This window comes from Dasypus novemcinctus, chromosome 9, assembly GCF_030445035.2.
Source record: "Dasypus novemcinctus isolate mDasNov1 chromosome 9, mDasNov1.1.hap2, whole genome shotgun sequence".
NCBI lineage: Eukaryota > Metazoa > Chordata > Mammalia > Cingulata > Dasypodidae > Dasypus > Dasypus novemcinctus.
The window spans coordinates 121834309-121847079 of record NC_080681.1 but is presented as its reverse complement, the minus strand read 5'-3'; the positions used below and the strand labels follow the sequence as shown (position 1 = coordinate 121847079).

Genomic DNA, 12771 nt, shown 5'->3' with positions numbered 1-12771 from the left:
CAAGTTAATGTGGCTGCACCCCTCCCTCCCACCCCAGTTAGTGACAGCCCAGCTCAGCCCTTGGGGCTCCTTTATTGGAACAACTCACAGCACAGAATTAGAGACAGACAGTTTTTGCCGGCTGATCCCCAGGAAGCTGAGAAAGCGAGGTGCCGACACCCTTCACTGCCCTCCTGGGGGGCTTCCTCCATGCGGGCAAGCAGACCTGAGCAAGCCTGGGCCGGACGGCGGGCAGTCCACACGTGGAGGCAATAAGAGCACTTGGAATCAGGGTGGCCCTGCAGCACTTCCCTAGGCTGGGGGCCTCCCAAAGTCCGACAGTCATGGCACCAGTGGGGGGCAGGCGTGCCCTCAGCTGCTTTTATGAGCGCGCTCTTCCACGTAGAGCTGCATCTAAGACAGGAATGAACAGCCATCGTCAGCAGGGTTGCCAGGGCACCTGCTCTGGAGGGCTCCAGGCAGGCAGGTCTCTGCCAAGTTGGGGCTGATGAGGCCACAGCCAGGGGCTGAGGGAACAGGGGAGCGGAGGCGCTCCCGTCATCTCCCCCAAGCCCTCTGGCAAGGCCTCAGTACCCAGCCTCACCAACTAAGGCTTCCCTGGATAAGTTCACCGGGTCCCCCTACCCTTCCTGCAGCCCACCTTTAAAATGTCTGACGTCATGGTCTTCAGGGGGATCAGCCGAGGGTCGTGCATGTGGACATCCTGCTCGTCCGCCAAGATCCAAGGGAAGTCCTGGAGTGCACGAGGTGAGGGCACAGATGGAGTGGACCTGGCCTGCCCTGACTTTGCTACCCCCTTCCCTTCCAGGGCTAGGGACACTGGAATCGCTAGAGGGCTGCTAAATGCAGATTCCCAGGCCCCCCACCAGAGAGACCACATCTAGGTCCAGGCTGGGGCTGGAAACCCGTGTGATTTAACAGGCCCCCAGTACCAGTTCTGAAACTAGAGGATAAGGACCCCTCCCCCATGAGACTCCCCACTTCAGAGGGGCCAGGGTGAGCTGGGGACCCCAGAATGTCACTCAGCCCTTTATTCTGAGTGCCCAAAATGCAGTAGTGGCAGCATGTGCCGCAGAGTGAGCCTGCACTGACAGCCTGCCAGGTGTGGGACACTGCCCACTTGGAACTGGCACCCAGTTTTCAGAGCCTCCCAGCTGTCAACCCGTGCCCCCTACCCACCCCCGTAAACCAGTCCAGACCAGTCTCCTCTCACCTTGATGACCTGGATCTTCTCCATGTTCCGAGTGGCTGCTTCTCTCGTGTGCACCAGGACTGTGAAGGTACAGCCTGGAGAGGCAAGAGGTTGGGTGCTGGGTGCCAGGCAGAGCCCTTTCCCACCCTTGCTGACCCAGTAGCCCAGGCCTGGGGCCAGCCTGCAGGGCAGAGTGAAAACCAAGTGCTAAGGAAATGCAGGCAGCAGGGGGTTGAAGGCAGGTGGATTAGATCAGGGAGGCTCCCTGGAGGAGGTGGGATTTCAGCAGGGTTCTGAAGGGCAGGAAGGAAGAGACGAGATTCAGGGAAGCCAAATAGGGACCGGGGATCACAGACCACCGTGAGGGAACCATGGCAAGGCTCAGGGAGGAGGCGGGGGCGCACACCTGGGGGGTTGTGGTCCAGGACAGCATCACACACGCTGATCTTCAGGATGAAGGCTCGGAGCAGCTGTTCCACGTGCGACAGCAGGGAGTCTGAGCTGGGAGTGAGAGGAGGGTCTCTATCCCACTGGGGCTCCCCACCCAGCAGGTCCTGCCCCTCTGGAGGTCCAGAGCCCCCCCCGCCCAGTGGTTCCAGCGTGCTGGCTTCCAAGGGCCTAGCTGCTTGTTTAGTCTACAGAGTTAGAATCATCTGGAAGTTTAAACCCAACGCCCAGCAAAAAGGAATGAAGTCCTGAGACGCAACCACATGGATGAATCTTGCCATCATGTTGAATGAAGTAAGCCAGACCCAAAAGAACAAATATTGTACAGCCTCGCTGATGTGAATTAATTAGAACATACAAATTTATAGACAAACAGATTATAGGGTGTCAGGGATGGGGTGGGGCACGGGAGTTATCACTTAATGGGTAGCTGCTGTTTGGGGCAATATAAAATTTTGGTTTTGAATGGTGGCGATGGTAGTACAACATTGTGAGTGTCATTAACACCACTGAATTGTACACTTGAAAGTGGTTAAAATGGGAGATGTTTATATCGTACATATGTTATCAATAAAATTTTTTTAAAGTTTTTTTTTTAAATGACATTAACCACACTTGGGGAACAACAAAAAAACATGCCCAGCCCCATCCGAGACGAACTAAGTCAGATGGCGGGGTGCTCCTTGGGTGGTCCTGACATGCCGCAGGCCTGAGAACCCGGACACAGCACAAACCTCTTCCCACCTTGGGACACCAAGCCAGTAAGAGGAGACAGGGTGACGCCAGAGCCAGTGCCCTGACCTCACCGACCTGCCCAAGGTCAGCTTCTGGTTGTGGACTGGACTCTTGACTGGGTCATAAAACAGTCTGTGTCTTGGCTGTGAGCCAGCCTGGGTGATCCTGCACAGCCTGTGTCCTCTCTCTGGACCCTGGATTCTTTATCTATAAGGTGAGGTGGGGACTGGCCATTCACCGAGCACTCACAGGCAGAAGCTCATTCGGCTGGCGTCTTGCCAGTTCCCACCAGCCCTTGACCAAGGTATTCAGGAGCCCCGAGCAAGTGGGGCAGGGGAAGAGGCAGCTCACCTGATAGACAGCAATGGAGGCTGGGTGATTTCAAAGACGAATTTCTCCACTGGGCGGTGCTCTTTGTCCAGAATTACCACCACCACTTTCTCCACATCATTCTGCAAGGACAGGGGCCCCTCACTCCAGAACTAGGCACCCCGACTCCACCTCCATCCTCTCCCTGCCCAACAAGAGATGGGAAAGGCCACGCTCTCAGCCTCTAGGCTGAGGGGCCCTGACAGCCCCAAAAGCGGGTTTGAGGAGTTCGAGTTGGTACTCTCAGCCGCAAGTTGGACTAGCTGAGGAGAGGATGCCTGAGACCCCCGTGGGTCTCAGGAAGTCTTAGGGACTGGGACAAGAACAGGAGCGAGCTCTGAAGGGCTGAGTCCAGACAGAACTTGGGAAAAGGGGGAGGAGAGAAACAGAGGTGGGAAGGGCCCAGGACTCTCTGAGGCAGTCCCACTAACCCGAGCTCCTGGGCCCAAGAACCAGCCCACACCATCCTGGGACTGGGCCCGAGCATGGAGGAGCAGGTTGGGGCAGAGGTGGGTGAGAGGGCCCACTGCCCTCACCTTCTCCAGGAGAGGCTTGACACAGTGCAGAGTGTCCTGGATATACTGGTTCAGCTCCGGGTGACAGGACATCTGCGCAAAAGCCAGGGTGGCTGGTGAGGCCTGCAGTCCCGCCGAGGAAACCCCAAGCACCTCCTCCAGGGGCCTGAGGCCCTGTCTGCTTCAGGGAGAGCAGCTGCCGGAGGGCTCCCTACCCAAGGGACCCACTTCCCCTAATGGGGTTAAGAGCTGTGACTTGATCCACAGAGAACAGTTAGAAGGGTTCAATCTCATTGCCAGCATTTAATAAAGCATAAGAGTTTCCAAATGTGGGATCCATGGGCCCGTCCAGAGTCTGAGAAATCCTTAAAACTGTACACAAAGTTCTGTGTATTTGTGCAAATGGGCATTTTCCCAGAGAAAGGATCCAGATATTTAATCAAATTTCAAAGGAATCTGGAATCTAAAAACTGTGGTGGGAAGCAGATATGGCTCAACTGATAGAGCATCCACGTACCATATAGGAGGTCCAGGATTTGGTACCCAGGGCCTCCTGGCCCATGTGGTGAGCTGGCCCATGAGCAGTGCTGCCGTGCACAAGGAGTGCCGTGCCATGGAGGGGTGTCCCCGCATAGGGGTGCCCCACGTGCAAGGAGTGTGCCCTGCAAGGAGAGCCGCCCCGCACAAAAAGCGCAGCCTGCCCAGGAGTGGCACCACACACACAGGGAGCTGACGCAGCAAGATGATGCAACAAAAAAAGCGACAGTTTCCCAGCACCACATGACAAGAATGCAAGCGGACACAGAACACACAGCGAACAGACACAGAGAGCAGGCAATGGGAGGTAGGGGGAAGGGGAGAGAAATAAAATCTAAAAAAATTTAAAAATTTTTAAAAATTGTGGCTTCAGGCAAATTACTTAAAACTGTCTGAATTTCCATTGATTCCTCTGTGAAAGTCTCAAAGGAAAAGTGAGGGGAGTGGGTGTAGCTCAGTGGTTGAGTGCCTGCCTCCCATGTATGAGGGAGAAGAAAAAAGGATTGAGACAAGCATCTAGTACACAGTGGGTGCTCAATAAATGCTGATTCTTCTCTTCCTTTTCCCTGGATATCCTTTAAGCTTCCACCACCTTCCAGGACTCAAATCATTCTTTCATAGTATGTAGTGAGTGTTCCCTAAAGTGGCAGGCATGGTATATATATGTTTACTGCATAGTCTGCTTTTTAACCTAAAACAACCCACTACAGTTTAAGGTGAAGAGGGGACAGGGAAGATACTTGAATTTAGGAACCCCCTTCCCAAACACCAGCTTCAGGTGCAATTTTAAAATGCAGCCAGGCCCCTAGGGCAACTCGAGTCTGAGGCATGGTCTCTAACTTTTGGTGAGGGGAGCTCTAGGTTCTGAAGGGGTATAAAAGAAACGCCAGTGCCTTGAGGGGTGGGGGTGGGGGGATGTCAAGTTTTCAGAAGCTGCAGGGGAAGTGGAAGGCTTGGGCAGACCACTGGGGAACCAAGAGGCTGGGACTGAAGGTGGAAACGAGTTTGTTATTTATTTACTTATTTTTAATCCACCCTTTATCCACTCTAGGATTCAGAGATGAGCCTTTTTTCATTCTGCAAGACTGGAATGAGCATGGGCAGCGCCAGGAACAACCCCGAGGCCACAGGCCCGCCGTGGGGGCTCACCTGGACCGGGACGTTGTACTTCTTGCGCTTCTGGAAGATGCCCACCGGGTAGACCTCGCGCACGTAGAGGATCAGGTGCACTGCCACCTCCAGGAATTCGCAGAGCACGTCGGCCACCACTGCGGAGGGGGAAGAACCCGGTGTGCGCGGGGAAGCTCGACCGCCCAGGGAGCCTGCCCGACGCCCCCCCCCCCCCCCGCCCCCCCCGCCCTGGGACTCCAGGACCCGCCTCCTTACCTTGGCCAAAGTTAAGGTCCTGCCGCGTGAGCGTGGTCATCCTTCCCACCACCTGGCAAGTGGGCAGGCGCGGGGCCTAGTTCGGAAGGCCCGAGCAGTGGGGGGCCCGCCCGCCTCCCCTGCCCTTCTGCCCCCCTTCCGTCTGGGAGGGTATTTGGGCAGGACTTGCCCCCACACACACACACAGACTCAAGGGCTGGCGAGGACCTCCACACGCCGGCGCCACAGCCTCGGGCACCGGCCGGCGGCCGCCCGCGCCCCTCGCCCCGCGGCGTCGGTGAGGAAGAGGGACGGGACAGGCCAGCGCTCGGGCCGCGGGAAGCGCAGAGGCCCGGGCGGGAAAGCGAACCTAGGCTGGAACAAGACTCAGCCTCCGGCCCGGCCGGGTCCCTCCCCGGCGGGCCTGCAGTCCCCTCTGGCCCCCTGCGGTGGCGCCTCGGGCCTCGGCTCCGGCCCCGGCGCGGGAAGCCTCCGACCGCACCACTCGCGCCTCTCGCTCAACCGCGGCCTGCGCGCCGCAGGGTGACGTCCACGGCGCTCCCGCGGGCCCTCGCGCCGCTTAGGCCACGCCCACCCGCCGCCCAGCCCAATCAGAGCCTCGCGCGGGGCGGGGCTTGGAGGGAGGGGCTTGAGGGGAGGGGCTAGAGAGGGGCGGGGCCGACCTTCGCCAGGGGCGGGGGATACCGGGGCTCGGGAGTCACTGGAGACCGCGCAGCGCCGCTTTCGGGAGACCTCGCGTGGGCGCGGACAAACCCCACAACGTTCATCTCTACATCGGATTGCTACGCGTGTCCCTCCTCTAGATCATTTCTCTCGCTTTACGAGGCGCTGGAAGGGGGCGGTTTGGGGTGACAGGCGAGCGAGGACCAAGTGGAGAGTGTGGCGACAGCTGGGGACTAAGGGCAGGACATCTGCTGGCTATGGAGTCACTAGCTGTGGACCCCCGGCACTGTCCTAAACGCAGCCTGGTTTTACCTCCCGTCCATGCCTCATAACCTCAGCTGACCTTTACAGAGCTCATCCGTGTGCCGGGCTCTGAGCTAAGTGGGTCCGTGGATTATCTCACGAAATCCCCCACACAACTCCTTGAGGTATCTGATTGTCCCCTTCTGACAGATGAGCCAAACGAGGTTCAGAGGAGTGGAGAAACCTGCCCGAGTCATACAGCTAGGGGCTGGGAGCAGCGGAGCCACCTCCAGTCTTGCCTGCTGTAGAGGAGGTGCCTCCTGCCACCCGTCTTTAATGGTCGGAGTCCCCCAGAGGTTAAGACCTAAGCCTAGAAGAACTGAAAGGGCCCTGGGAGATAAGGATAACATTAAACTAAGCACTAACATGGATTGAGCACTGACTATGTGTCAACGCTGATTTCTTTAATTTTCTAACCCTAGGAGTTAAGTAACCATGGAATGGCTCCACTTCATAGATGGTAAAACTGGCCCAGAGACGTTCCCTAATTCACCAAAATAACACAGATGGGACAGAAACCTAGCTCTGGCTCCTATTCTGACTATGGCTCCTTTTCAATTTAATTTAATTTAATTTTTAATTTAATTTAATTTTAAACAAATCAATTTAATTGATACTTATCAACAAAGCATGCCATTCATCCAAAGTGCACGATCAGTGGTATTTGGCACAATCACATAGCTGTGCATTCATCACCTCAATCATCATTAGAGCATTTTCATTATTTCAATAATAATAAACAACAAACAAACATGAAAATCCATCACTTCCCGATCTCTCTCTGCTTTCCTTGCTATTCATAGCTCCTATTTCTGGCTATTCTTGCACAACTACTTTTTTTCCTTTATAAATTGATTTATATTTCCTTTTCTTTTACAGGTGGGAAAACTAAGGTCAGCAAAGTGGCCACAGATAATGGGTGATAAGGCAGGACCAGAAGTCAAAGGGGCCTTGTTTCTGACCCCAGGAGCTCCTTAGGAGACACGTCCATCTGTTTAGACACAGATCTAACCGGGAATAGTTATCGTTTACAGGCCAATATTTGAGACTTATACAACCCCCCTCCCCATACACCCACAAGCTCGCATTTACACACTTCTGACTGGGAGGTGGGAGGGGAAGGAACGCTAACAGCTTTCTCAAAATGCAGTCTTGGAAATCAGCATCAGAATCCCTGGGGAGCCTGTTAAACAGAGGGGTGCCTGGCCGCCTGACCTGCCAGAGCAGAGCCTGGGTGCACAGCAGGGCTCCGGCCCTTTAACAAGCTCCCCAGGGCCCCTGATGCCCAAGAAAGAGAGAGAATCACCGCAGTGCATGCCCTGGGAAGGTTTGCATTTCATGAAATCGCTATGCTTAGCCCAGAGGGATGGAGGACTTATTTTAGGCCTTGAGGCACCTGAGGGCACATTTTGGGTGCAAGGACCCTTCTCATGACTTGGGACCTTGCCCAAGTCATGCCATGTGGGAGAGGACCATTTCCACACAGAGGCAGTCGAGCAGCGCACAGGCTTGTAGACAGTGTCCCCTGGGTCCTTGAGATGTGATCGTTGCTGATGCTTAGGCCACTTGAGTCCTTCTCTGCTCCTCTCTGGAGGCTGCTGGAGCAGCTCCTCATTGGTGACAGGTGGGATTCCTTGTAAAGTGTCCCTTTGTGTCGGGGCCTGGGATGGGGAGGCTCAAAGCTCAGCTACTCCTGCGGAATGCTCTCCAGGGCTCAGTGTGAGGGACAGGGGGCTCGAGCCAGTCCCTCCACCCATGCGCCCCCAGACTCTACCCCACAGGACACAGGGCCAGCCACCCATAGGTCTCACCTATGTGAGGCCTCACAGAACACTTACGGGGAAACTGAGGTCCTGGAAGCCTTTGTTGGGCACTAGGGGACTTGCCCTGTCAACCAGAAGAAGTGCAGGGATTCAAATGCCTGGCCTTGGGGCCTGGGATTCAGAGCCAGTCACAGAGGACCCAAGGCTGGGAGGCAGATGAGGATGGATTCACGGGATCTGGCCCCTAACTCCAAAAGGCCTCAGTCTCTTTATTTGTGAAAAGAACAGGCTGGACCAGACGTTTCCTAAACCTCCGAGGACCTCGGGTTCCACGGGAGCCAAGAGAAATGGTTGGGGGAGCTGGGGATGGGGCAGTGGCGGGGCCAAGTCTGCGCTGGGCCGTGGTGGGAACACCGTGAGGATGCAGGTTCCGCAGCATCTGTTTGTTCATATCTTAATCGGATCAGCATGATGGATGGTCGTGGAGCCCAGACTGCATTACAGGGTTAATTTATTACATTTTTGAAGACCCATTTGCTGGAAGACTGTTTTTTTCAAAGTTATTTGCATATTTTTCACCATAATGACAATATGTAGGAGGGCATCTGGGAGGAAGGGATGGCGGTTTAGGAGAGCGAGCTTATTTGCCAACTGGAGCAGGTCCCCAAAGGTCTGCAAAGGGAGCAGAGGGGAAATCACTCCTGAGAGACATTTCAATGAAAACTGAGAGCAGGCAAGCTGCAGAGGATGTGAGCGCCAGCCCAGGGAAGGCCACGGCGTGCAGAGGCACAGGACAGTTCCTGGGGTTTTCTGAACAAACGCAGAATGAATGGACTGGGGAAAACAGCAGGTGATGAACTTGATGCATCCTGACCCCTAAGAAGCTTCCGCAGCTCTCTCCCATGCCCCCAGCTGCCCATAGGATATGTAATGGGTTTACTCCTGCTTGACCAAAAACAATGTTGGAGAGGGGATGGGGAACCACAGAGCACCTGGTAACAATCCCACCAATGCCCTGATGCTAAGGGACCCAGCAGTTGGGACAGCCCTGAGCAGGGACGGAGTCCCATAAAACCTTCTAGTCCAGCCCCTCATCCAGTGTCTGGCCCAGTTCGGGTTCTCAATGAATGTGTGTTGAGTGAATGAATGAAAAAAAAAAAAAAAGGCAGAGGAATAAAATGATGGCGGGACAGTCCTAGTCTGACTTGAATCCTAATTTAGTGTGGATGGGGTCAAAGACCTCTGATTTCAGAGCTTGGGCTGCAGGTGGTGGCCTGCTGAGAACTGCTTTCTGAAAATGAAGCAAGCACTGTGGAATGCTGGCCCCGGGTCCTTCCCACCCCCAGGCCTGCTCACATGTCTGACCTACGGCTTCGCCCCCCAGTGCTGCCCCTAACCAGCGCTGAGGCCCTTGGCTCTCTGAACCTCCATTTTCTCATCCGTAAAATGGGGGTGATGCCAGCACCAATGACATAGGGTTGAGTAAGGAGTAAATGAGATGCTTGTAAAAATGTAAGCAATTGAACATTAATGCTCCCTAAGTCCACAGAGCAAATTACTCTGGACCAGCCATCATACTTGGCAAACCCCCCATTCAAAAGATCCTTAGCTGCATCTCCCATCACTCCCATTCCCGTTTCCCAAGGCATCAGGATCAGGGATACACCCCTTACCCCCCCCCCCCCCCCCGCCGCCAAGAGGGAGGGCACGCATCCTCAGGACAGGTGATGCCTAAAGACAGGGGCTCCTCCCTCTTCTGGCCTTCTGGGGTGATCCATGACCAGCACAGCTGCCCCAGATCCCAGGGTCCGCTGCTGACCTTGGACCCGCAGGAGTCCTGACCTTAGGACAATAACACTGGGCTGCTTCCAACCCTCTAGCCGGGCAAAGCCCACACCTGCCATTCCCTGCACAGGTCCTGGCACTGACCCCTTGCGGGCTGGGAGACCTTACAGACCAATTCTTCAGCTTTGAGCCTCTCCCCGAGAAATGCAGTCGGGGGTTACTGGCCTCTCTGAAGCCATCTGGAGCAGAGGGTCCGAACCCTTGATCCAGCCTAACTGCCACCTTTTTAACAACATCTTTATTAAGCTACAGCTGCCTAACCACAAAGTTCATCCCTTTGAAGTGTGCAATTAGGTGGTTTTTAGCATATGCACAAAGTTGTGCATTGACTCTCACTAATTCCAGAACATTTACGCCGTCCCCCCAAAAAAACGCCCCGTACCCATTAACAGTCATCCCCCATTCTTTCCTTCCCCCTAGCCCCTGGCAACCACGAATCTGTGTTCTGCCTCTGTGGATCTGCCCATTCTGGACACTTTCTAGAAATGCAGTCACACGATAATTGATCTTTTGTGACTGGCTTCTTTCACTTAGCATCATATTTTCAAGGTTCAGCCAGATTGAAGCATGGCGCAAAACTTCGTTCTTTTTCTGGCAGAATGATATTGTGCTGATAGATACACCATGTGTTTTCTATCCTTTTCTCAGATGAGGGACACTGGCTACTCAACTGCCACATTTTACAAATGGGGAACCTGAGGCCCAAAGTCACCATGACTCAGAGAGGATAGGAACCCAAGCCTCTCCTCACACCCACCTTTTCCCACTGCATCACTCTGGGAGAACCTGGAGAACAGGGAGTCCAAGCACGTCACAAGATCACCCAGTGGAGCATTCCAACCCGTGTCTTAGTTCTGGGTCAGTGAATGCTGGGCCCAGCTTCATCCTTGAAGAAGAGAACCATGCCCGCGGTCCCCCTCGCAGGCCCAAGCCACCACCACCTCTTGTTTGCCACAGCTCCTAACTGGTCTCTCTGCTTTGGCCCTTGCCCACTGCAGCCTACTCTCAACCTCAGGAATTAAACCCAATCTGTTCAAGCCTCAGTGCACTCATGCGGCGCCCATCTCCTTCAACCAAGGGCCTTCCCAAGGCCTTCCCAGACTCGCAGGGGCCGACCCAGGCCTCCTCTCTGGCCTCATCTGCAACCACTCCCTCTCACTCTCTCTGCTCCACTCTGGCTTATCTTCCTCAAACACCCCAAGCCCACCCCTGCCTCAGGACCTTGGCACTGACCCTTCCTTCTGTCCTTCTGACCCTTCTCCCAAAGATGCAGCATTCATTCCCACATTTTCTTCGGGGAAAAAAAAAATTTGCCCCACCAAAGAGGCCTTTCCCAACAACTTTGTATGAAACAGTATCTGTTGCCCTTTCCTCTTTCTCTCCTGAAGATGCTTTCTTTTTCTTCAGAGCACTGATCACCCCTGATGTATTATATAGCAGTTCGCTTCTTTATCTTGTCTCCCTCACTAGAATGTAAGCCCGCGAGAGTAGGAATCTTTGTCCTTTTTGTTCACTGTTGGATCCCCAATGTTCAGAACGGTGCTGGTGCGTGGCAGGTGCCCAACAGGTATTTCTAGGATGGGTGATCCAAACCTTGTATTGGTGAGCAGAGCAGCCCTGTCCCCAACCCATCTTGGTTTCCATCAGGCTGACAGTATTACAATAACAAAAATGGCAGCTCATTTTTCTGGAGTATTTCCTATGGGGCAGGGCCTTCTGGACCACTCTCTCTTTACACACAGCACCGCATTTAAGACTAGAACTCGGGAAGTTAGATACCCTGAGGAAACAGCTCAGAAGGTTAGGCGACTTGCCCAAGTCCAGCACGAATGGCACCTAAAGAGGCACCCAAGGCTCTAGCCTGGCTCCAGGGCCGGGTTCTTAAACGGCTGCACCATCATTTGCCACCCTCTGGAGAAAGAAGTCAGCAGTGGAACTGGAAGCCACCGGGCGAGCTCTGGGCCTCAGGAGGGACCCGCTTCCCCTGTGCGGCCCAGCCCCATGGCCCTTTGATCTTTACAGCGTCCGCGGCCTCCCTGACCCTCCGTGAATTATGGGGACCGCGGGACCCATAACCCAGCATTCCCGGACTCCCAGGGTCGGCAGGACACGGCGCCCCGCGCGGTGATGGATGAGGTGGCCCTGCGCGCGGGCTTTGTCCAGGCCGGGCCGGGAGCGGCAGGCAGGCTCCGGACGGGCGTGGCGCGGGCGGGCGGCGTGTGTGTGAGCGGGCGCGCGTGTGTCGGGCGGGGAGCTGTCCTCCTTCGCCTCCCAGGGTTTGTGAGGGTGGGGCACGGTGGGCCATCAGCGCCCCAGGTGAGACGGTAATGCCTTGCAGACCCCATCTGGCCCCAAAGAGGAGAGGGACCTCTCCAAGACCCCCGCCCCACACTCGGCGCACTTTCCAAAGGCACAAAGGCGGCGCCGCGCCCACTCCCGCCTCCCCGGCCCCGAGCATTCCTTCCGTCCCATTTGACAGCCAAGGCGGAATAATCCTTTTGGGGACAGGCTGGTCCCTGCCCGACCAGACGCGCCCGCAGCTGAGCGCGCAGCCTCGATCCATTGTTGGGGTCGGTCAGGGACTCCCCGCCGGGGCCCTTTGTCGCCGCGCCCCGCGGGGACGCTCCCGAGGCGCCGCCGCTGTCCGCGCCCCGCCCGTCCCGCGCGCCCCGGCCAGCGCCGAGGTGGCTCTTACGCACCGGGAGGTGTGGGCCCGCCTCGCCCGGGGCCCGCACGGCCGCCCGCCTGCGCCCGCCTTTGTCTGTCTTCTTTGTCTGGCCCGCGCCCTCGCGGCGGCCGCTGGGCCTCCGGGGAGCCGCCCGGGCAGGCCGGGCGCAGCTGGCGAGGGCGCGCAGGCCGCGAGCGCGCGCGGGGCCCCGGGCCGGCCCGGGGGCTGCCCCTCGGCGGGGGGCCGCCGCGCCCGCCCCTCCTCCGCCCCTCGCCCCCCGCCCCTCGCCTCCCGCTCGGCTCCGCCCCGGCACCTCCTCCCGCCGCCCGCGCCCCTCTCCGCGCGCTC

General features: G+C 56.4%; 1 protein-coding gene across 1 annotated transcript; it reads right to left on the bottom strand.

Moving 5' to 3' along the window:
• Positions 1 to 53: 53 nt before the first annotated feature.
• On the bottom strand, positions 54 to 5709 carry MAD2L2 (mitotic arrest deficient 2 like 2). The gene is made up of 9 exons (XM_058304415.2): positions 5531 to 5709; positions 5182 to 5233; positions 4945 to 5063; positions 3280 to 3351; positions 2726 to 2826; positions 1599 to 1693; positions 1214 to 1287; positions 641 to 733; positions 54 to 393 (listed from the first exon to the last, which is right to left on the bottom strand). The coding sequence occupies exons 2-9, from the start codon at positions 5219 to 5221 to the stop codon at positions 352 to 354; spliced, it is 636 nt and encodes a 211-aa protein (XP_058160398.1). The 5' UTR covers positions 5222 to 5233; positions 5531 to 5709; the 3' UTR covers positions 54 to 351.
• Between the last annotated feature and the right edge of the window lie 7062 nt (positions 5710 to 12771).

What these genes read in the sequence shown, in the direction of transcription:
- MAD2L2 (XM_058304415.2), bottom strand. Translation starts at nt 5,221, where the DNA reads ATGACCACGCTCACGCGGCAGGACCTTAACTTTGGCCAAG. An exon ending in AGTACAACGTCCCGGTCCAG is followed by an intron (nt 3,352 to 4,944) that starts GTGAGCCCCCAC and finishes GCTTTTGCGCAG; the next exon opens with ATGTCCTGTCACCCGGAGCT. An exon ending in CCTCCATTGCTGTCTATCAG is followed by an intron (nt 1,694 to 2,725) that starts GTGAGCTGCCTC and finishes TCTCACTCCCAG; the next exon opens with CTCAGACTCCCTGCTGTCGC.